Source organism: Neoarius graeffei, chromosome 26 (assembly GCF_027579695.1).
Source record: "Neoarius graeffei isolate fNeoGra1 chromosome 26, fNeoGra1.pri, whole genome shotgun sequence".
NCBI classification, from domain to species: Eukaryota; Metazoa; Chordata; class Actinopteri; order Siluriformes; family Ariidae; genus Neoarius; species Neoarius graeffei.
Genome location: NC_083594.1, coordinates 55,538,717 through 55,562,904, shown reverse-complemented (window position 1 = coordinate 55,562,904; position 24,188 = coordinate 55,538,717). Strand labels below are relative to the sequence as shown.

Here is a 24,188-nt window from a genome sequence, read left to right as displayed (position 1 = left end):
GAGCAACATGTTTTGTTTCACATGAAAAGTTCATCAAGCTGATTGTGGAACAGTCCAAGAAACGTCTCCTTGTCCAACACACATTAAAAAAAAAAAAAAAAGTCACTTCTTTAATTTTCACTTTTCCTCATGAAAATAAAAATGCATTTTGCTCGTAAATGTTCGATATTTTAGTGAAAGTGTGTAAGATTCCAAAAGACATGTTGCATGGGATTTCAGCAGGAGAAACTCTTTCGCGTCTCTTTAAACCAACATGTTCACGTTCTCCAGTTTTGAACAGCAGGATGTTCTTTAGGCTTCCTGGAGTCTGCAGTGCTGCTGAGTGCACGCAGTCTCTCTCTCTCTCTCTCTCACTCACACACACACACACACGCGCATGATTGAACACTCAGATGACGTCTGAAAATCTGGAACAATCTGTTTATTTTACATTATCAAAAAAAAAAAAAATCATAACTTCATCCAGCAGGAGATTTACACAGAACTAATCACTTATTATTATTATTATTATTATTGTATATATTTAATTATTAAAAGTAATGTTACATCAACAAAACTAGGATGGATGGACACACACATACAGGTTCCCTGAGGAGCAGAGACTGAGGTCAGAGCCGGGTGTAATAAGGCACGTCATCACTCCTCATCAACACCAAATAAAATAATGCAAAACTAAAGTCATAGCGAAGGACATCCGACATTGTGCATGTGTTATAAAGCCACATTCTTCAGTAACCCCGTCTCATACAAGTCACAGGTTTGGTAGAATCCAGTTCAGGAACTTCATGGCCACCTCAAACCCGAGGAAACACGCCTGTGAGAGAGACAAACACCTCAACACTGCGTGTGTGTGTAAAATTTTATATTTATATACGCGCATGTGTTAGAGAGAGAGAGACACACTCACAGCATTAGCAGGGAACGCTCTGAGCATGACTGCATTAAAGCCTTTATACAGTGAGGCCACGCCCTCCTCCCTGACCAGCTCCCTCAGAACATCCCGAAATCCGTTAGGGTATTTCCCCTCAGGAGCTACACACAGGAAACACACACACACAGGAAATGAACACAGGAACCTAGAAGAGCGCACAGACAGCACAGACCTCAGCCAAAGACAAAAGTTGACTTGTCAACGATCTGCAAATCTGAAACCGCAACCATTTTATATGTCTGAATCCATTCCCATAATGATTAGAATTTCTGGATCCCAGAGGATTACTGCTCATAGCCCATAAACGTGGACTGTGATATGGAGTCATCGTACTTCTACACTGGTTATGTTTCCTCACTACTGAGCTCTACTGCCAGCTCCTGGGTTTAGAGACGGGTGGCATCGCTGATTTGCATTAAAGCTGAATACTGGAGGTCACAATGTTTGTGAAAAAGTGAAAGTACATTTGTGGCTCTGCCTCGGAACTGAAATCTGCTCCAAAATTTAATCGGCTCTTCCATGGCCCATGTTCTACCCTTCCAAGTTTCATGGAAAATCAGGTTGGTAGGTTCTGCACAATCCTGTGTCCAGGCAGACAAACAGCACAGAGAACAACTTTCTTGGCAGAGGTATAAACACACACAGGAACAAACACATAGGGAGTGAATTTCTTTTTGTGTGTGTGTGTGTGTGTCACCTGTCTGGAATCGGGATTTGAGGACATCAGGTGGAATCGCAACGGCCCAGTTAAAGATTCCCGCCATGCCGCCAGCAAACAGCACACTGGGCACACTCAGTTCATTCGGGCTATACACACACACACACACACACACACCACAGTAGTGTAAAAGTGGAAGAATTCCATAAAAATCACCAGTAAAACAGATTAATGAGAATTTGTTTGTTACAGCAGCAACCAATCAGAACACATGCTCCTTTTTGTTTAATTGTTTGTGGTCGGACCTCTTGCCCTCTGGAGTGAGGAGGTTCTTCAGCCACTCATAGGTCATGAAGTACATCCCGCTGGCTGGCACATCTGAGACACAGAGTGACAGCTGTCAATCATCCACAGAGGGAGAGGCGTCAGTAGGCCCTGAGCCACGCCCACCGTGTATGAGCCTGACATTAATGTTTCATAAACACTGGTTAAAGCATTAATTAAGAATTAGGGGTATTTATAGTTTACTCCTTTTTTAAATAGGATTTTATAAGCCTTCGTATTCACTCTGTCTGTGCCCTACATATGACACACTGACATATTCCCTACCTAGTGCCCTTATTAACAGTGCAGAAAGACATTTGAGATTAAGCCACAGAAAACACATGACTGCTTGTGTGTTACTGTTCCACTCATAGGAACACACTCCGTATTCATTTACACTCTCTGCAGCCGCAGCGGTGAGCTCACAGCGCTGGCGGAGGGACACAGCCAGCCCTTCAGGATTGACTTCACCGACCGGGACTAAAGAAAAATCACAAAGCTTTTCGAGTCGTGCGTGTTAAATGTTTATTATGTGACCGAGTGACAGAGAGAGACCCAAGTGAAAAATGTTCAGTGACATGTACACACCCCTCATGAGTGTGAGTGCGGTGCCTTTATAGATGCCTCGGATTCCACTTTCCCTGTAAAGCTGCTTCACACAGTCCAGGGGCCCGGCGTATTTAATCTCTCCTGAAGATGCCTGGATCTGTAATGCGCACACAACCAGTTGAGCTGTGAAAAGTGTCGTCATACACACACATAACATACAGGAGGAGGAAGCATGTAACACACACACCTGCAGTAGGCACTTGATTCTCTCTCCAGGAGCCATGATGGCTGTGGTGAACACACCGGACAGCATCCCGGCTGCAAACAGCTGAGGATACCTGCCCCACACACACACAGCCCTTCAGACTCGAGATCTTCCATCTTGGTTCTCTAAACCAGTTGAACGGCTCACTCGATTACAGTTCGACATGTGACAAACAAAGGTGTTGGTGCATCTTCCAATCTACGAGCCAATCCTGTCGCGATATGTTAACATAAATCTGATTATGCAAATTCAATTTTCCAGTGAAGGGAGTGTGGTTTGTATTATTAGGAGGTGGTCTCTATTTGCAGATTTGTAAGGTCTGGATTCATCATGACTTTTTTTCCATGAAAACAATCGACATCTAACTGAGTAAGTAACTTAAAATAAGTAAACATTGAAGACCTCTTTCGCTCTCAGGAGCCATCTGAGGATTCAGACTAATGTTCTACATTCTCCTAACCATGCCCACTTCCTATTCATTTCACTATAATTATGGAGTGAGATGTGATTGGGTGAATCAGTGAATAATTATGAGCGTTTGTGGTACTGTTTAAATCTACGCAGACTCACGTGAGAATGTCATCGGGGCTTTTCTGCTGTAGTTTCTTTCCGAGACCAAAACCGAAGAAACACACAGCAAACATGGGAGTGACTCCAATAATGGGGGCGGCCATGCCTTTATACAAGCCCCGAACCCCCTGGGGGGAGGGAGAGAGAGAGAGATATCTCATCAAGTGCTTAAGTTTGTACACCCATGACAAACTCATAATTAGAGAAATGGATTCTAACCAGGCATATCCTCATTAGGATGAAACAAAAATGTTTGAAAAATCTATATGTAAAGTCATGTGAATCCATCAGATCAGGTTTGGAGACATGCCGCTAATTTTATCTTGAATTACTGTAAATGTCAGTCCTCCTTTCCAGAGTTTCTCTGCATAGGTTTTGGCACCTCACCTCCTTGGCGAGGGTTTTCCTGAAACAGTCAAATGTTCCAGCGTAGACAGACGACTGACCTGGTCCTGGCTTGGGCTGAGTCTGCAGACGCACCTGTCCCCCCACACACAGACACACACCACTCATTACTTGCTTTGCACAGATCCCTTATTAATAATTATGTATGTGACGTCAGCAGATCTGTCACGTGGTCCAAGCTGAGAGCAAAGGTCTTAAGCTCACAGATGTGGAGTAAAACCACAGTAAAACCATTCCCTAAAGAAACCAGCAATAAAACAAACTGCAAAATGGAATTTATTTCTGACCTGAAGAAAAAAAAAAACCCGAGCTTTATTACATTATATTACATGTATAATGTTGGTTTATTAAAGTTAGTTCAGCAGCCTGCAGGCTCCGAATGAGCAAAAGGAAGAGACCGTGCTGGCTCAGTCCTGTCATCAAGGAGTCTTTGCATGCATGGTTTTACTTGGTTTTTTTAATGATATAATTGACCAAACTATCCAAACACTGTCCTCGCTTACCTTGATGGTGTCCAGAGGGTGACCAGCGAACACCAGGCAGATTCCTCCAAACCCACCGGCCAGGAAATTCTTACCCGGACTGATGGGCTGCGCTTGTTTCGACATGGCTAACAAACTTCTGGAGGAATAGAAAACAACTTAAAAAGTGTTTTTAAAAATACCCACCAGCCCGAACCTGTCCGTGCCGTATTTCCCTTCAGAACTCAGCACAAGGACAGAAAGAACCAGAGACCTTTCACCTAAATATTCACCCGGACCTATTTTACTGTTACACCTCAGTCACTTCAGGAGCGTCTCGATAAAACTTCCGGACAAATATCAGTGCAGAAATATGAATACATTCAGAATCTACACACAATAACCAATTCGCAAAATGTACTGAAAACGTCTAATTAGCTAATCATAATCACAGCCAGTTAATCATTGTTACAATCACATTTTTCGTTACGGATTTGTGTGAAATATGTGGCGTGAGATCTGGATGTTCTTAGCGACACCTAATGGCCGCCATCTTAAACAGATGCTCGACTGCATAAAGTTTTGTATTCGGTTCCGATTCCATGCATGAATCCGAAATAAGCTCCTGATACGCGTGGTTTGAAATAATAGTTTTTTTAAACAACCCTTTGTAAAGCACTCTTTCTAAAAAAAAACAAACAAAAAAACATTTTGGATTCACTTGTGCGGCTGGAATCCGAATGAGTCGACTCGGAATCGATTCCACACCGTTTTGTTCAATTCCTCCGATTTATACAACAATGTCAAAGTACATGTTAAAGCTGTTATAACTGATTTTGTGAACTACAACTGATTTAGATCCATTTATCAACCTGTTGGACTGCCGATGGATATTAATATCATTAAACTATTCTAAAATTTAGCTCGATAAATTAACTTCACTCCTGGGGGCCACAAATGGGCTCTCAGCCCATATTAGCCACTGTCACCATTTTATACAATAATAATCATCACACTTGACTCGTGAGTTAGTGTTCATTAGGATGACTGGCATTTTTATTAGTGTTGTAAACATTACGAAAATACATTTTGTTACCATTTCCCTTCTGAACACAATCGTCTCTGAGAGAAAATATAAGATTTAACACATCATTAAAGCAACTCTGATACAGATTTACATTCAACTCTTTAAATCTCTCTCACACACACACACACACAGCTGTTCACTCCATCACATCTTCCTTTCAGAGTTCTCTCTATTGGCAGAATGTACAGTATGTTTATGTGTACATTTACAGGGGTCTTCAATCCTATCCACAAAGGGCCAGTGTGGCTGCAGGCTTTCATTCCAACCAAGCAGGAGCTACACCTGATTTCACTTGTTTAATCATTTCACCCTCGTCTCCAGTCAACAATCAAGTGAGCCTCCAATTTGGCTGTAATGAAAGCCTGCAGCTACACCGGCCCTTTGCGGATAGGATTGAAGACCCCTGGTGTACAAGTTCAAGAGCGTGTGAGAGTTAAAATACTGACAGAGTAATCTGAATAGGTACCCTTTATCTAATATTGAATACTGGAGACATGGAAAGAGACTCTCCTCCATTACATTATGATAATGGGATGAACAAACGAATATACGCAGAAAAAAGAGAGAGGTAGAGACTGAGATGATATGTATCTGAACAATAAGACTGAATGGACAAAAACACTTATTTAGAATATTGCAGGATCACGCGACCTAGAACAGCTCAGTTTAAAGACAGCACAGGAGGTTTAGTAAGGCTCAGGCGTTTAAAGCTGAGATTCAGGTGAAGTGTGATGAAGTGATGTTGCATGACCTACAGCAGGAGACTAAAAAGGGAAAAGGCTGCAGGTTGTTCGATCAGACTTACTCCCTAATGCTGGTGCAGAAGCCTGAGGACATCCATGGGTTAGCTACAGTCTGTATAATTTAGGCTGACCTCCAGCACTTATTACTGTATTTCCCTAACTGTAAGGTGCACACAGATGCTATAAATTCTACAGAATCATAATAGAAGCTCACTTAATATATTTTATGTAATCAGGACACTGTGTGACCTCTTGTAATATAAAATCTTGAATTGTTGCATTATGGGGCCTCCATCTTTATTCTCCCATTTAGTGCAGTTTGTTGTCACATAGCATCAAAGCTCCAAGTCCAAAATGTCTAAAGGTGCAGGTGGAGCTGGAACTGATGCACACAAATGATACTATTCCACTCCCTCCCCCCAAAGTTAACTTTGTGAATTCAGACCGTTGCTGTTTGTCAATGCTGTTTTACACAACGCGTGAATCAAAATGAAGATTATGGACCTTAAAATTATGCCACCTGATACAAGTATATGAAAATTTAGACCTGGAATTATGGATTACTACGTAGCTTAGTTTATGTACAATAAATACATCTCAGCTGATAGACATTTGGGTTCAAGATGCTTCTAAAATGAAGGAGTAGTTCACAGAATTTAGTGCGAGACAATGTGGAAAACATGGGAGTGCACTTGGGATGGAGCCATCAGTCTGTGCTGATCTGAGGGAACTCTTTATAAATCTGCTGCACTATGAGCTTATCCATCTGTCTGGCCTGAGCCGAGCTTTCGTCCTCCCCAGGGTCGTCTTCCTCTCCCAGAATCCTCTGCAGCGCCGCCTGCAGGTCAGAGAGACGGTGCTGATGCTGCAGGTAGTCGGTGGAGCGCATGATGGCATGCATGAGTGAAAGGTACTCCATCCTCAACTAGAGAGAGAGATTGAAGGCCAGAGGGACGTAGGGAGGATGGTTTAGATATACACACATACATATACATAGAATTATTATTATTATTTATTTTTTACACACACACACACACACACCTTATCTCCCGGAGACAGGTCTGATATTTGCCGGACTGCGATGTCAATCATCACCATCATGTCAGTGTGGTAGAAAATGCCAGCCGTGTCGCAACTGGCGAAAACATCCTGCAGGAACTTGAGTACAGAGTGTGGAGCCGGAGGGGTGTGTTTAAATACACACACAGGGTCTTCTACAGGCATGTGCGCGCGCACACACACAAGAGTCAGTTACAATCTGCTCACACACTCAAAAATCACACAATTTAACAGTACATAATGTTTTCATGGGTTTGTCCATGAGAGGTGTTTTGTGTGTGTGTGTGTGTGTGTGTGTGTGTGTGTGTGTAACCTCCTCTGTTGAGCAGCAGCAGGATTTTCTCAGTGAGAGTTTTCACATTATGTCTCTTTGTCAGAGTTTGCATCACAATGTTATTATCCGGCACTGAGGAAGAGAAAACACACATGCACATGCGCGCGTACACATTCAAGCAAACAAATCAAATACACAAAGTGATGTTCTGTATTTAAAAAAATGTCTCCTTGTCTGTCTGGACCTGTGAGGTGCAGATTGAAGGCAAGGAGCAGGTTGACACTCAGGTCTGGAAGCTGTTCAGTCGGGTCTGATGGAAGTCCGTCCTCGATCACGTCCAACAGGAACTGAATAAATCCAGAGTTCAGATGATCTGAGAGAGAGAGAGAGAAAGAGAGAGATGGACAAATGGCAAGAGGATGTCAGTCCAAAGGTTTCTGTGTAAATGCTAAATTTTTCCCACAGAGGCGCGTGTTGACGATACCATAGTGGCGGTAGGGCAGCTGCTCCCCCATGGAGAAGATCATGGCCATTACAAGTGCTGTGTAACACATCTTCTGATGTTCTGCAGAGAGAAAGAAAACACCACTGGCTCTTAGATTAGACTTACAACCCCTTTAAAACTGATCTGAGATCAGATTAATAAATCCGTTAACTAAACTGGAGCTACATAAGGAAACTACATTTCACATCCATAAAGCTGATCCTGAGTCAGGACAATTCATAAAAGGTGCAATCAATCTCTCTCCCTGTATGTTTCTACCCATCTCTGCCTGTTTCCCTGTCTCTGACCGTGTGTGTTGCTCTGCAGGTCTCGTGCGAGCTCCATGGGGAGGATGGAGTTGAGCAGTGTGGAAATGAGTGAAGCGTCCAGACCACACATTGCACCAAACACCTTCAACAGCAGCAGCCGTAGAGAGACACGATGCTCCTGCATAATGTATGCGCGCGCACACACACACACACACACACACACACACACACTTCTATTTAACACATGCGCATGTTTGTGTGTGTGTGTGCGTGTGAGCGAGAGAGAATGCGTTTCCTCACCATCTGGTAATAAGAGACGAGAGACAGTACGGGCTCAGACTCATTGGCCCTGCACATCCTCTTACACACCTCTGGATCTGCATCTGTCTGAACACACAAACCACAGATGTGAAACCTAGCTACAAAGAACTGAAACTGATGCCAATTATAGGTTGAGTGTGCACGTGTGTATGTTATATTAATATTTCACCAGTATCTGCAGCAGCTCCTCCAGGTAGCACGCGATGAGCTCATGGTCCTCGTACAGAGCCCAGCTGCGCTGCTGCGAGTCGTCACGGTGACGAGCTAAATCATTGAAGATCACCTCCAACCGCTGCTCATCATGACACACCTGTCCCTGTGGTAATGCCGCACTCAGGTCCTGAAATTATAATGAATAGTGTTTTACCTTTAGCAGGACAGAATATGAGGATATACACACACAACTAAACACGTAAGCAATCATCTGCGTCAACATCAATCACTTAGCCGTTGTATGCTAACCTTGCTCTCGACTAAAGAGAGTAACACTTGCTCCAGCTCGGCCACTGCCCCCGGGATAGTTGCCTGGAGATGGCCGACGACAACGCCCACAGCGATGCGTGACAACTCGTAACTAAGGCCTGTGTTCTTCCGGACCAGCTCAATCAGCTCTGCCCCTGTCGTCATGGGAACCAAGGACAGATATGTGGGGCTGTCAGTAGCAGTGGGGTTGAGAGCTACAGGAGGTGGGGCTGAGGGCCACTCGGCTTCTGACTGGACATCACTGGCAGGCTGAGACATGATTGACTGAGGCTGAGGGGCAGGACCTTTCTTTGAGGAGGAGGGTTCAGATAGAGGAGGGGGTAGGGTCTTTTTAGAGTGGGAAAGGTCAGGTGGATGAGGAGGAGGCGCGGCCTTTTCAGAGTGAGAGATGTCAGGCTGAGGAAGGGGCGGGGTCTTCTGAGTATGTGAGATGTCAGTTGGAGGAGGGGGTGGGGCTTTTGATCGGCTCGGCACAGGAGGTGGAGTGCTCGACGCACTGGGAAGGCTGTCATCAGAGAGCATGATGGAATGGGTGGAGCTAGACTGTGAGGAGGTGGAGCTTATGGTTGGAGAGACAGAAATAGGGGTGGTCTGACCAGGGCTGTGGGCGGAGCCAGAGGAGATCATTCTGACTGGAACCTCAGGACCTGTTCAGAACAACAGAAATAAGTGTTTTATTCAACGAAATATTAAATAAATTTATTCAGATTTTTGAGATGCAAAAGATAATTTAGAAATCTAATTTCCCAATAAATTCTCAATGTTTTATTGAACAAATATGAACTTTGATTTATGAATCTAACTCACACTTCAGAACATTAAAATCCATTAAACTGTGTGAATTACAAATGAACATGACCATGAAATCATGTTTGGGGGCGTGGCTTATGCACCTGGTCGGCGGCTTTCTTTCTGTTTCTCTGGAGGGGGTGGGGTTATGGGAGTGGCTCGACGAGGCTGAAGAGGAACCTGAAGGAAGACCAGCAAAGTGTGTGTGTGAGTGTGTGTCAGAATGTGACGTGTGTGTGTGTACACTTGCAGTACCTGATAAAGTCCTGGGACATTGATGTTCTCTGTGTCATCTGTGATTGACTCGTTGGCCTGGCAGCTGTAAGCCCGGCTCAGGCCATTGGGTGTTTGGTGGGTGGAGCTTAGAGACACCTCACTGCTGGAGGAGGGAATTCCTGTTTTGTGATTGGAAGGAGTCGGACTTCGGCGAGACAGCGTCTCCTTCCTGTGGTGGATCAGCTTCCTGTCAGGGTGAGATGGAGAAAGAACACCTTCACACACACACACACACACACACACTCAGGACTTATTGAGATTGTACATGTGTAACCACAGGAAAAAGGATGATGGAAAACAATCACAGAGGATCAGTTAGTGTTTGGATTTTTTTAAAAAAAATCCCTCTTTTCAAACTTATGGCCCTTTTCCACTACCCTTTTTCAGCTCACTTCAGCCCGACACGGCTCGCGTTTCGACTACCAAAAACCAGCACGACTCAGCTCGTTTCAGCCCTGCTTAGCCCCTAAAACTCGCACCGTTTTGGAGTGGGGCTGAAGCGAGCCAAACCGTGCCGACTGAGGTTGGGGGCGTGAGCAGACACTCCCCTGTGCACTGATTGGTGAGGAGGCGTGTCCTCACATGCCCACACACGCCCCGCGAGCACGCTGGGATCTGTAAACACCGCAAACCCGGAAGGAGAAGAATTATGAATTACGAGAATTTCTGAAGCCTTATGCGCCTCGCCTCATCTATACGCTCTTGCCAGTATCTGTCCGCGTTGTCGGTGACAACAAGCCACAGCGCCAAGACCAGCAACACTAACGACTCCATGTCCTCCATGTTTATTGTTTACTATTCGGGTGGTGAGACTACCGCTTAAAAGCTCACTGAATCAGTGACATACAGAGCATCGTGGACGAGTTCGCGGAGCGCAAGGCTCGTCGTATGCCCTTCAAATAATGCGCGCAGTAGGCTATTGATGTTTTATTATGAGCCATGTACAGTATGTCACCTAATGCTTTTTTGTTTCTGAGTTACATGTTCGTTTGAAGGACTTAATGTACAAAATAACATAGTTGCACCCCGTAGTGTTGAAATTGGTAAACACAGTGCATTCAGTGAGGTTTGCACCGCCCTCCTTTTATTTCTGACTCTTCCTGTCACCGTTGCAACCTCTGAGCGCTCATTCGTATGCCCTTCAAATAATGTGCGCAGTATAGGCTATTGATGTTTTATTATGAGCCATGTACAGTATCCTAATGTTTTTTGTTTCTGAGTTACATGTTCGTTTGAAGGACTTGATGTACTAAATAACATAGTTGCACCCGGTAGTGTTGAAATTGGTAAACACCGCAGTTGCGGACATTTTGTAGCCTAAAATGATGTTATGATAAGCTTTAATAAAGGGCCCGGTCATTTGCCCCGCCCCCGGCCCGGCTCTGACTTGTTCCGCCACTGTCACTGATGTCACTGTTTGCGCTGCTTAACGACATCACCTGACGTCCACCCACTTTCGCTAACTCCACCCAATGTGTCCACCCACTTCCAGCCAGCACGGTTCAGCGCGGTTGTAGTCGAAATGCAACTCCAACAGCCCCGCTCAGCTCGACTCAGCTCGACTCGGCACGGCTCAGCCGCGTTTGTAGTGGAAAAGCGGCATTAGACACAGTGTGTGATTTGAGACGCAGCTCACGAGATCAATCACAACGTCAACAGCATAACGTTTGAAAGAGAAGCTCAAGAGATCGTCCATGCTGCTGCACAGAAACAAGTCTCCATCCCAGAATAGCTGACTTATTATACAGGTTGCCATGGAAACAGAGTGGATAGGGAGGTTTCTGTCCCAAGTTGACCTCTGGTGATTTTCATCATGTTTCAGATGGACAAAAAGGTGAGTGTGGCACAGTCGTCTACATATCCAGCAAGCTCTCATCTGTGATATATCGAATATAATTATGCCTTGCAAATGTAAACATCTCGACACAATACACTGACACAGGCCAGAGGAACCGTGACTCACTGCAGCACGTCTCTCTGCTCCAAGTTGTACTTCCCACCATTCTTCATGGCCACATTGTGGATCCCCTCGATGGCTCTGTCTATCGACTGGAGAACCTCATCATGCTCTGGAGTCTGTGAGAGAGACAGAGAATCTGTGTTTTCAGTTTTGGCATGAAGAATGATGATCTGAAAATCTTCCGAGTGTCTAATTAGCCACGGTACGTAACACAGTCGCACTTTAAACTATCCAAATAAATACTTTTCACTTCAGTGAGCAAATGTACAGTTTTTTTAAATTACAGTATTTAAATTAAACACATTTCTTTCTAAAGCAGTGTGAGAATGTATTACATCATTTTTCTAACATTCTGTCCACCATATGTCATCAGGAACAGTGCAGTCACTCTCTCACACACACACACACACACACACACACACACACACACAGTTAGAAACAGTCTGTCACTCTCTCTGTGTCTGTGACCTTGAAAAATTATATAAGCATCAAACAAACAAACACATGCACATCTATTATTAAGTGCAATACATCAACACTAGTTTTGTGCATTCATAAAGCTGACCATAGTCGGTGACAATGATGACTAAACTTTGTCATCACCCTTTGTTCTGATTAACACTCAATAAAAGGAGAGTTTTAGTTCTGGTGGTGTTCTAGTTTTACACAATGCTACCCAGTGAACGGAACATTGGAAATAATTGAATTAGTCTGAATGAGATGTGACAGCAGAGGAGGCCATCTGGTGCATTCTGCCTGACTTCCGGGTTCAATCTGCTCGGAGAGCGTGGTCATAGTGTAATCAACCAATCAGAGTCCAGAATGAAACTGCAGTCACGCATATCAGGGATTTCACGTGATAGAATAAGAAATTTAAACTGATTTATTTTTTAATTTAAGATTAGTGTTAAGTATGTGAAAAACGCGCGCGCGCACGCACACACACACACACACACACACACACGAGCCTAAAATCTGTGCATTAATCCACTTAAAGAGCGCGAGACCTGTGTTTATATTTCAGTGTAAAGCGGATCTGCTTTTCCTAACTTCACCTTCGTGTGTGTGTGTGTGTGTGTGTGTACCGGGATTTTCTCCAGGTAGGAGGCCGGGATGTAGCCGGTTTCTCCGGAGCTGCAGCGGGACCCGAGCCACCAGTGCTGGTTGCTCCTCTCCAGGATGAGGAAACTCTCTCCGGCCGCGAACGGCATTGAGTTCGACTCCATCGATTTGAACGCGTACAGAGACCGGTACATGGCGCTCCTCAGGTTTAAAACGAACTCAAATGAATTTATTTATATTATTTACTCGCACATGACACGGTAAGCCGGGTGATCTCACTGCCGGGGACAGAATCACCTCAGCAGCAGCAGCTCCGGACGCCTGTAAACACCGCAGGGGGCGCGCACGCAGCATCACGTGTACACAACCACGCCCACTTGCGAAGAGTCGGGGGTGCGTGCACGCAGCGTCACATGTACATAACCACGCCCACTTGCGGAGAGTCGAGGGTGCGCGCACGCAGCGTCGTTCTCGAAAACCCCTGGGACATGGCGGGCGCGGCGTTTTTTCTTTTTTAGACTGTAATTTCAATAAACCAAAACAAAAATGAGTATTATCAGAAACATATAAGCACCAACACAAGTAATTCAACTAAGAAAGAGCTACAGATGCAGAGGAACGGACTGAATAACGGGAGAGAGAGAGAGATGGATTCGAAACCCATCAGATCATGACAGTGCAGGATTTGACACAGAAACACTTTTCCTGTTGTGTGTGAGAGTTTATTAGTTAATTTGTCAAAAGTACGACACATAAAAAGACAAAAAATAAAATAAAACAAAGGAGGCTGTTAATAGCTGATTTAGACCTTTACACCCATCCACTAAACAAAACGTGTTCAGAAAAATAATGAGGTATTATACCCACACATCACAATAAATAAGTAAATAGATAAAATAGACTAATAAATTGTACGAGCACACTGTGTTTGCGTCTGGGAGCTGTTCAATCACACTTGTCCAGGCTCTGTATTTGGAAAATAAATGTATTTATTGAGCAGCAACGCGATGACTCTCTGACTACCAGGGCCCTGTACTACGAGCGGAGGTTAACCTACCCAGCAGTAACCCAGGGTTCCCCCGCTAAACCGGGGTTGACAAAACCTGGTTATCTTGTTTGGGGTTAAACGGTACTACGACGCCAGTTATGAAGTTGATTTGTTGAACCTGGTTTAACCTAATCAGGGTTAATGCGCGTTCACGTTAAAGGGGAGGTTATCAGCGCAAATCCCCACTGTTCACAATGGCACGGTCGCCGCACTTCACGGAGGAAGAATGCGCTGTCATAATGCAAAGCTACGAGGAGTTCAAAACAACATTAAGAGCAAAATCTAACACAGCGGCTGCCAATAAGGAGCGGCAAGCATGGTGGCAACGAATTGCCGATCGGGTAAATGCGCAAGTACATTCTCCCCTCTACATGTTCCAGAACAGAAGGATAGGATGAGAGAAGCTTCATGATCAATCACAAGTCACAGAAAATGGTCCTTCGACGTGGTCCAAGTCATATAGCTTGTTTAATGTCCGAAAAATCCTGAATAAAATTTGGTATGGTAGGGCGGCACGGTGGTGTAGTGGTTAGCGCTGTCGCCTCACAGCAAGAAGGTCCGGGTTCGAGACAGTCCAAAGACATGCAGGTTAGGTTAACTGGTGACTCTAAATTGACCGTGAGTGTGAATGGTTGTCTGTGTCTATGTGTCAGCCCTGTGATGACCTGGCGACTTGTCCAGGGTGAACCCCGCCTTTCGCCCGTAGTCAGCTGGGATAGGATCCAGCCCGCCTGCGACCCTGTAGAAGCAGCTAGAGAAAATTTGGTATGGTAAATTCATGGAGTAGCCTACTTAAGCTGATATGTGCACAGAGTCACATGAATTAGAGTCACCAGTTAACCTAACCTGCATGTCTTTGGACTGTGGGGGAAACCGGAGCACCCGGAGGAAACACACGGGGAGAACATGCAAACTCCACACAGAAAGGCCCTCGCCGGCCACGGGGCTCGAACCCGGACCTTCTTGCTGTGAGGCGACAGCGCTAACCACTACACCACCGTGCCGCCCCTAGCCTGTGTGTATGAATGTTAATTACTAACACTGGCCACTAGGTGGTGTGTATGAGTGGTGGGATACGTACACAGACAAACCACAAAAAATCGACTCGATGGGTTTACCATTTTTTCTTAGGTATGGTGCTCCGCTGGGAGCTCTGCTAATAATAATAATAATAATAATAACTCATAAATGTTATTTATATGTAAATAATTATGTTTATTTATATAATTTTAATAAAGTAATAAAAAGCTGCTAAAATTATTAGACACTTTTATTTAAGCGGACTTGTTTTTGCTCAGCGGAAGTTGTTACCGGAAGTGTACGGTGTGTAACGCGGTAATGTGTCCCCCGTGAGGCGCCGTGCTGCCGGGTGAATGTGAACTCTGGGTGATGGCAGCGCCGCTCGGTGTGAGGTTATTTCCCCGCGGATCTCACTGCGGCTTTCGGTTATGTTCCACAGCTCTCCGGAGATTCACGAGGTATTTTAATATTTCCTCATTACAGAAGTGTGTGAGAGAGAGATTTATATGATGACCTCTGTTCACAGCGACACAGTAAATCCTCTTAAGTTATAATAACGTGCAGAGGTTTTCCAGACTGCACCATCAGAACCATGCTGTAGAAAAACATCTATTAAATATTTACATATGTATAGAAATATAAAAAACACAGACTGAGTGTTTATTGTTCAGCTTCATGTGGAGTGAAATGATTATATAAAATAATGTAATTAAAATCTGATCTACTTTGACACAACCTGATTTATGGCTGTAATTTTGGACCCCTGCAGTCCGGTTCTGACCCGCAGTCACAGGCTCGGCCCGACGGATGATGAGATGTACCAGCGCACCACAGTGACGGTGATGCAGAAGGAGCCAGGCAGTGGTCCCATCATCTACAGCTACAGCTCACGAGGCTTTAACATCGATGGGAACACGGTGATTGGACCCTGTGCCGTCGTCCCTCCGGCGATTCTCCAGTGGAATGTGCGGAGAAGCTCTGTAGCGTTGTGTGTTTTATAGGAAATGTAGGACGTGATGTCCTGATGTGAGTTCTGTTCTTTTGGCAGGTGGGAACTCATGAAGACATCACAGTGGAGAGTTTGTCTCTGTTCTACCTGCTGGAGCCACACATAGGTACGACGTCTAAAACATCACAACACCGTTAAGACTGACAAACCACACCCTGCTCTCAAAAGATAACTCCGTTCAGAACCTGTACCAACTTGAATTACTGGAATGACCTTTTTCTGCATGACTCAGACCTCCTAAAAGCTGACGTGTGTGTGTGTGTGTGTGTGTGTGTGTAGAGGTGTTGGTTCTGGGCACAGGAACCCGTACAGAGCGTTTGGACCCCAACGTTCTCTCTTTCATCAGGAAGAAAGGCATCTCAGTGGAGGTGCAGGATACGGTGAGGACACACCATTATCAGTTCATCCTTACCTCAGTCCAGTTAACTTCATCTTCTAAGAGGCTGTTAGATTTCTCAAAAACTACTCCCTGTTGCAGAATGGCACTGAATTTCACAGTTCTCAGGTGCCACTACTTCCAAAGAGCGGATGGAAATTGGACAATTTTCTCAAAAACACAATTTGTCAGAATGCTGATTTAGAGAAGGTGAAAATGTTCAAGAATTAACACAATTCAGGAGTTCTTCTTCTTCTTCCCCTGTAGCCGAATGCCTGTGCCACCTTCAACTTCTTGACCAGCGAGAGACGAATTGCAGCAGCTGCTTTGATCCCGCCCCCTCTGTCGACTGCGATGACATCAGAATGACATCAGTGTGTGTGTGTGTGTGTGTGTGTGCGTGCTGTAATACTGTGTATCATAAGTGTTTTTGTTCAATAGCTGTGTATCACAACCCTGTTTTGTATTTTATTTACTGTCAGAAGACGAATCGACAGAGTGGACAAAAACTTTTCAGCCACAAAAGTAAAGTTTCTCAGTCACACCTTAAAGTTGAAGCAGTGTGTGCAGGTGTAAACTCTTCACCATTATCGAACTTTTTGTGTCCAAAAATACGATTTGTTTCAACTGGAAATCTGTTCATCTGCTCCAAGATTTCTCAGATGCATAAAATAAGAGAAAGTGGTGTTTATACTGTATGATGTGATAATAAACTGATAAAAGACCTGTACTTTAATCAGCATCATAACTTGGTGACAGGACAGTAAAGCTTAAGTCAGTGGTTCTCAAACTTTTTTCACCAAGTACCACCTCAGAAAATACTTGGCTCTCCAAGTACCACCATAATGACCAACATTAAAATACAGTAATGTAGTAGGCCTAAGTATTCATTAAAAACAAGCCGGAGGTTTTATTTAACAAGTATATTTAATATTGTTGGCCACTGTAACATTACACACAGTACTTTGAACAGTAACACTGTGTTTAAATATAGGAAAATAAAACACTGTACTTAAATAATCAAATAAAATTAATTGGGGCGGCATGGTGGTGTAACCTCACAGCAAGAAGGTCCTGGGTTCAAGCCCCGTGGCCAGCGAGGGCCTTTCTGTGCGGAGTTTGCATGTTCTCCCCGTGTCCGCGTGGGTTTCCTCCGGGTGCTCTGGTTTCCCCCACAGTCCAAAGACGTGCAGGTTAGGTTAACTGGTGACTCTAAATTGAGCGTAGGTGTGAATGTGAGTGTGAATGGTTGTTTGTGTCTATGTGTCAGCCCTGTGATGACCTGGCGACTTGTCCAGGGTGTACCCCGCCTTTCGCCCATAGTCAGCTGGGATAGGCTCCAGCTTGCCTGCGACCCTGTGGAAGGATAAAGCGGCTACAGATAATGAGATGAGATAAAATTAATTGCACATAAAAGTGAAATAAACATTGTACTAAAATAAATCAAGCTGTATGGCAAAATATCTACTGTTCTTAATGCGCTCAATCAGTGTCTTTTTAACAGCGTCAGCCATGTCGTTTATTCTCCTTGACACGGTGTCATTTGAAAGCGGCACCAAGTTTAACTCTCTGGCAGCTTTCTCTCCACACATGATACGTCATCTCTTTGGCTAATGGTAAACACAGCAGTTCCCCGATTGTGTGCGGCTTACCGGCTCTGGCGATCAGGAGGCTGGCACGATATGAAGCTTCCTGTGCTTTGGCTACGGGTGTACCATAGGACAGAATGGTGGACTTGGACTGCTTCAGTTCATCACGTTTTCGTTAAAAAAATCCATTGGTTTGTCCTTTAGTGCTGTGTGTTTGGTTGTAAGATGCCGTATGAGATGCGATGGTTTCATGGACTCATTGCTCAGAATGTCGCCGCATACAACACACTGCGGCCTGGGCAGCTCCTCTGTCCCGTTCCAGATGAATCCCAGTTTTATGTATTTTTCGTCAGACTTCCTCCTCACTGGTTTCTGCCGTTTGCTAGCAGTTCTGGGGCTGGTTTTGCCACTGTCGTTAGCATCCACGCTCGACTCACGTACGTCCTCTTCAGTTCTCCCTCTCCCCTGATCCACGCTCCCATTCACAGATTTAAGCCCCGATAGCAGTAATTTTGTCGTACTCGTCATAATTAGCAAAGCCACCTCCACCTTTTCCCATCACAGCCTAGTCTACCAATGGCGGATAACCGTCTGTCAGCGGAACCGGCGGGAATGCGTACGTACTCTACGTATGGCTACCCAGAAGCACTTGCAAACTTTTTTAAATTATTAACTTAATTTGTATTTCCTTTCATTTTCTTGTCATCGGTTGATAAGATATTTTCATCCATTCGGATATTATGGATAGTATTTCACTTTTTTAAAAAATTTATATTTAATTAAGTGATTCTTTGGCGTACCACTAGAATGGAGCCCGCGTACCACTAGTGGTACACGTACCACAGTTTGAGAATCTCTGGCTTAAGTTATAAATTAATCTCATCTCATCTCATTATCTCTAGCCGCTTTATCCTTCTACAGGGTCGCAGGCAAGCTGGAGCCAATCCCAGCTGACTACGGGCGAAAGGCGGGGTACACCCTGGACAAGTCGCCAGGTCATCACAGGGCTGACACATAGACACAGACAACCATTCACACTCACATTCACACCTACGGTCAATTTAGAGTCACCAGTTAACCTAACCTGCATGTCTTTGGACTGTGGGGGAAACCGGAGCACCCGGAGGAAACCCACGCGGACACGGGGAGAACATGCAAACTCCACACAGAAAGGCCCTCGCCGGCCCCGGGGCTCGAACCCAGGACCTTCTTGCTGTGAGGCGACAGCGCTAACCACTACACCACCGTGCCGCCCGTTATAAATTAATATTCTAGTGAATTACCTACAATCCCAAATCAGAAGAAGTTGGGACTCGATGTTGAAATTGGACTTAAACTGAAAATATTGATTTCTAAATGATCGTTGACCTGTATTGCACTCAGAACAATCCAACAGTACATTATTTTTACAGTACAGTACAGTATTATTAGTTTTACCTCGTGATTTTGATAGTTTTTTTTTTCAAAATAAACACATTCCAATTTTGATTTTTGCAACATCTCATCTCATGATCTGTAGCCGCTTTATCCTGTTCTACAGGGTCGCAGGCGAGCTGGATCCTATCCCAGCTGACTACGGGCGAAAGGCGGGGTTCACCCTGGACAGGTCGCCAGGTCATCACAGGGCTGACACATAGACACAGACAACCATTCACACTCACATTCACACCTACGCTCAATTTAGAGTCACCAGTTAACCTAACCTGCACGTCTTTGGACTGTGGGGGAAACCGGAGCACCCGGAGGAAACCCACGGGGAGAACATACAAACTCCGCACAGAAAGGCCCTCGCCGGCCCCGGGGCTCGAACCTGGACCTTCTTGCTGTGAGGCCACAGCGCTAACCACTACACCACCGTGCCACCTGATTTTTGCAACATATTAAAAAAAAAAATTGGGACAGTAAAGCATTTCCCACTTTATAATGTTGCTGTTCCTTCTCCCAACACTTAAAAGATGTTTATGGACTGAAGACTCCACGTGATGAAGTGTTTCAGGTGTTATTTTTGTCCTATTCTTCCTGTAAACAGGTCTTAAGGTGTGTAACAGTTCGGGGTCGTCACTGTCATATTTCTCATTTCTAAATTCTCCACACATTCTCTATTGGGGACAGAGGGGACACGCCCTCTTCTTCCACAGCCACGCCTTTGTAATGTGAGCAGAATGTGGTTTTGCATTGTCTTGTTGAAATCTCCCTGGAAAAGACGTCGTCTTGAAGGCAGCAGATGTTGCTCCAAAATCTCAGTGTACTTTTCTGCATTAATGCTCCATCACAGAAGTGTAAGTTACCTTTGCCAAGGGCACTGACCCAACACCATACCATGACACACCATGGCTTTTGGACTTGTTCCTGGTAACAGTCTGGATGTTTATTTTCCTCTTCAGAGCACACGGCATCCATTTCTTCCAAAAAAAGACCTTAATACTGATTTGTCTGACCACAATACCCGCTCCCACTGTGTGATGGTCCATCCCAGACGCCTCAGAGCCCAGAGAAGTCAATGGCGCTTCTGGACTCAGTTAATGTAAGGCTTCCTTTTTGCACAGTAAAGTTTTAACTGGTGTTTGTGTTAGGACTAGGACTGTTTTGGCCTCTAGAGGCCGCTGTTATTTCCTTTTCATGTCGTGTTTATTTTGGCCTCTAGAGGCCACCACTGTTCCTGTGTTTTGTGTTTGTGTTAATTGCCTAATTATCTTCACCTGTGTCCTTAATTAGTTTGTCTATTTATACCCCTGAGTTCAGTCCTCTTGTCACGGAGTCTTTGTGCTGTTATGTTTATCTCCAGTTTCCTTTGTACTGTGTTTTTTGATCTTCTTAGCTTTTGAATTTTTGCACTTTGCTTTTCTTTTGGATAATACTCTTTGTTTTTTTTTTTTGTCTTTTGTTTTGCCCTGTATATAGTGTATATAGTTTAAATAAACCTTTTGATTCTTTTTCTACTTCCGCCTCACGCCTCTGCATTTGAGTCATCCCCCTGGTGGCCTAGTGGGGGTTTGCTGGATTATCACACCAACGAACCAGGTTCGAATCCCAGCAAAACCCTAACAGAAAGACTCCGTCATGACCGACTCAGCAGAGGCTGCTTCAACTGTCTACCCGGCCAACCTTCAGGGAATTATGGCAGCTTTGACACGCTTCGGAGCGACCATGGACGCTCATGGACGTACGCTCACCAGCCAACGTGAGGCCCTCGCTCGCCACGAGGAACTGCTTCAGCAAATTGGGAAAACCCTGGCACAGCTGACATCTCTGCCTGCATCTCCTGCTCCTGATCCAGCTCCCACTCCTGCTCCAGCTCCCACTCCTGCTCCAGTGCCTCCTGCAATGCTGCCTTCTTCACCTCGCGAACCCAGCCTTCCTGCACCACAGAGGTATGACGGCAAGCACAGTGAGTGCCGAGAGTTCCTTACCCAGTGTCAACTCACCTTTGAGCTTCAGCCTACCACCTACACTACGGATCGCCGCAAGATTGCCTTTGTGATCACCTTATTAGCTGGTAAGGCGCGAGCCTGGGCTACTGCTATCTGGCAAAGACAGGGACCTGAGTGCTTTGATTTCCAGCTGTTTTCTGAAGAGATGCTTCGGGTCTTCGATCAGGCAGACATCAGTACCGACGCAGCCCGAAAGCTCATGTCCATCCGGCAAGGAGGAAGCGTCGCAGATTACGCCATCTCGTTCCGAACACTCGCAGCAGTAAGTGGATGGAACGAGACTGCCCTGGTGTCAGCCTTCCACCATGGTCTGTCTGACCCCATCAAGGACGGTCTGGCCTCTATTGGATGCCCAAGTGACCTCGAAACCCTCATCTCGCATGCTATTCGTCTGGACAACAGGATGAGAGAACGCCACCAAGCCTTGAGCCCCCCCAGCCTCCCTACCTCTACCTGGAGACCGTCTACCTCCTTCAGTGACTGTCCAGAACCCATGCAAGTGGGTCGTACTCGCCTCTCCGCATCTGAGAGGGAGCGCAGAAGGAGGGACAAGTGCTGCATCTACTGTGGCAAGCCTGGTCACTTCCGAGCATCATGTCCCGAACTCTTGGGAAAAGGACCGCCCCGTCCAGCCGAGGGAGGGTTGTGACGGGGCCTACCCTCTCTCCCGGACTCCCTGGCCAAGGAATCTACATCCCGGTCTCCATCTCCTGGGGTGAGTCTGTCCACTCTTGTCAAGCTTTGATAGACTCAGGGGCGGCTGGGAACTTTATGGATATTCACTTCGCCCAAAGCATCAATATTCCGACTGCACCTCTTGAAGTCCCACTGTCTGTGTCTGCCCTCGATGGCCAAGCGTTAGGTGATGGAAGAGTCACCCAAGTTACTTCTCCAGTTTTCCTCCAGTCTCAAGGTCACAAGGAAGAAATATCCCTGCACCTGATTCCTTCACCTGAGTTCCCAGTTATTCTAGGCCTTCCTTGGCTTACTCGCCACAACCCTCGCATAGACTGGGTAACAAGCCAGGTTGTGGAATGGGGCCCTGCATGCCATGCCTCTTGTCTGCTCTCTAGCTCTCCTGTGTCTCCTGCCGAGCCCCCTGATCTCACCGAGTTATCTCAAGTTCCCACAGAGTACTGGGATCTCAAGGAGGTATTCAGCAAGAGCAGGGCCGCCGTTCTTCCTCCGCACCGGGCCTACGACTGTGCCATCGACTTGCTCCCTGGGACTACCCCTCCTCGTGGCAGACTGTTTTCACTCTCTCAGCCAGAACGCAAGGCCATGGAGGAATACCTCAAAGATGCCCTGGTCTCTGGGTTTATTCGACCCTCCACTTCACCTGCTGGAGCCGGCTTCTTCTTTGTCGGCAAGAAGGATGGGGGGCTCCGACCATGTATTGATTACAGGGGCCTGAATAAGATCACTGTGCGCAACCGATATCCCCTTCCGCTGATGTCCACAGCTTTTGACCTGCTCCAAGGCGCCACCGTCTTCACCAAGTTGGACCTACGGAACGCATACCACCTCATCCGTATCCGACAGGGAGACGAGTGGAAGACTGCCTTTAACACCCCGTCTGGGCACTACGAATACCAGGTGATGCCCTTCGGACTCACCAACGCACCAGCTGTTTTTCAGGCCCTAATCAACGACGTCTTAAGGGACATGATTAACCTATACGTTTTTGTCTACCTCGACGACATCCTTATCTTTTCCAAGACCGTGCAGGAGCACCGCCACCATGTCCGCCAGGTTCTCCAGAGGCTGCTACAGAACAATCTGTTCGCCAAGGCCCAGAAATGCGAATTTCATGTTCCCGAGGTCTCCTTTCTGGGATTTATTGTACGGACAGGCCAACTCCAAATGGACCCTGCCAAGACCCTGGCCGTCCGGGATTGGCCTACTCCCAAGTCCGTTAAGGAGGTTCAGCGGTTCTTAGGATTCGCTAACTTCTACCGCAAGTTCATCAGGAACTTCAGTTCTGTGGCAGCACCCATGTCAGACCTCACCAAAGGGACAGGTGGATCTTATGGCTGGTCTCCTCAGGCAGAAAAGGCGTTCAAAGACCTCAAGGACCGCTTCTGCACGGCACCCATTCTGGTTCTCCCGGACACCTCCCAACCATTCATCGTGGAGGTGGACGCCTCGGACAGTGGTGTCGGCGCGGTGCTCTCTCAACGTTCGGAAGGAAAGCTGCACCCCTGCGCTTACTTCTCCCACCGCCTGAGTCCTGCTGAGTCCCGGTACGATGTGGGGGATCGAGAACTGCTAGCGGTCAAACTGGCCCTTGAGGAGTGGAGGCACTGGCTGGAGGGAGCACAACATCCATTCCTGGTTTGGACTGACCACAAGAACCTGGAGTACCTCCAGCAAGCCAAGAGACTGAACCCTCGACAGGCTAGGTGGGCCCTGTTTTTCAGTCGGTTTGACTTCACCCTCTCATACCGCCCCGGCTCCAAGAACACCAAACCTGACGCACTGTCCAGACTGTTCTCTGCCACTAACAGGGAGAATGAAGTCGGGCCTATTATCCCTGTGTCCCGGATTGTGGCCCCTGTTCGCTGGGGTATTGAGGAGGCTGTCCGACGAGCCCAACGCCAGGACCCCGGTCCTGGGACGAGGCCACCAGGCCTCTTGTACGTCCCACATCAAGCCCGGGCCAAGGTTCTCCAGTGGGGTCACTCTTCCCCTCTCACCGCCCACCCGGGAGCTCGGAGGACCCTGGACTTCCTGAAAAGACGCTTC

General features: G+C 46.1%; 3 protein-coding genes across 3 annotated transcripts; 1 reads left to right on the top strand and 2 right to left on the bottom strand.

The window, feature by feature from the left end:
- Positions 1–406: 406 nt before the first annotated feature.
- On the bottom strand, positions 407–4,611 carry slc25a20 (solute carrier family 25 member 20). The gene is made up of 9 exons (XM_060910538.1): positions 4,206–4,611; positions 3,685–3,777; positions 3,298–3,425; positions 2,710–2,800; positions 2,502–2,619; positions 1,895–1,967; positions 1,629–1,738; positions 908–1,032; positions 407–814 (listed from the first exon to the last, which is right to left on the bottom strand). The coding sequence occupies exons 1-9, from the start codon at positions 4,308–4,310 to the stop codon at positions 752–754; spliced, it is 906 nt and encodes a 301-aa protein (XP_060766521.1). The 5' UTR covers positions 4,311–4,611; the 3' UTR covers positions 407–751.
- Positions 4,612–5,191: 580 nt separating this feature from the next.
- LOC132874689 (NCK-interacting protein with SH3 domain-like) lies at positions 5,192–13,336 on the bottom strand. Its single transcript, XM_060911053.1, has 13 exons — positions 12,994–13,336; positions 11,912–12,024; positions 9,928–10,135; positions 9,777–9,852; positions 8,863–9,530; positions 8,570–8,740; positions 8,380–8,466; positions 8,119–8,257; positions 7,811–7,891; positions 7,571–7,699; positions 7,366–7,458; positions 7,035–7,207; positions 5,192–6,918 (listed from the first exon to the last, which is right to left on the bottom strand). The coding sequence occupies exons 1-13, from the start codon at positions 13,162–13,164 to the stop codon at positions 6,700–6,702; spliced, it is 2,328 nt and encodes a 775-aa protein (XP_060767036.1). The 5' UTR covers positions 13,165–13,336; the 3' UTR covers positions 5,192–6,699.
- Positions 13,337–15,343: 2,007 nt separating this feature from the next.
- ndufaf3 (NADH:ubiquinone oxidoreductase complex assembly factor) lies at positions 15,344–17,801 on the top strand. The gene is made up of 5 exons (XM_060910905.1): positions 15,344–15,496; positions 15,808–16,003; positions 16,087–16,153; positions 16,327–16,427; positions 16,691–17,801. The coding sequence occupies exons 1-5, from the start codon at positions 15,408–15,410 to the stop codon at positions 16,790–16,792; spliced, it is 555 nt and encodes a 184-aa protein (XP_060766888.1). The 5' UTR covers positions 15,344–15,407; the 3' UTR covers positions 16,793–17,801.
- The last annotated feature ends 6,387 nt before the right edge of the window (positions 17,802–24,188 follow it).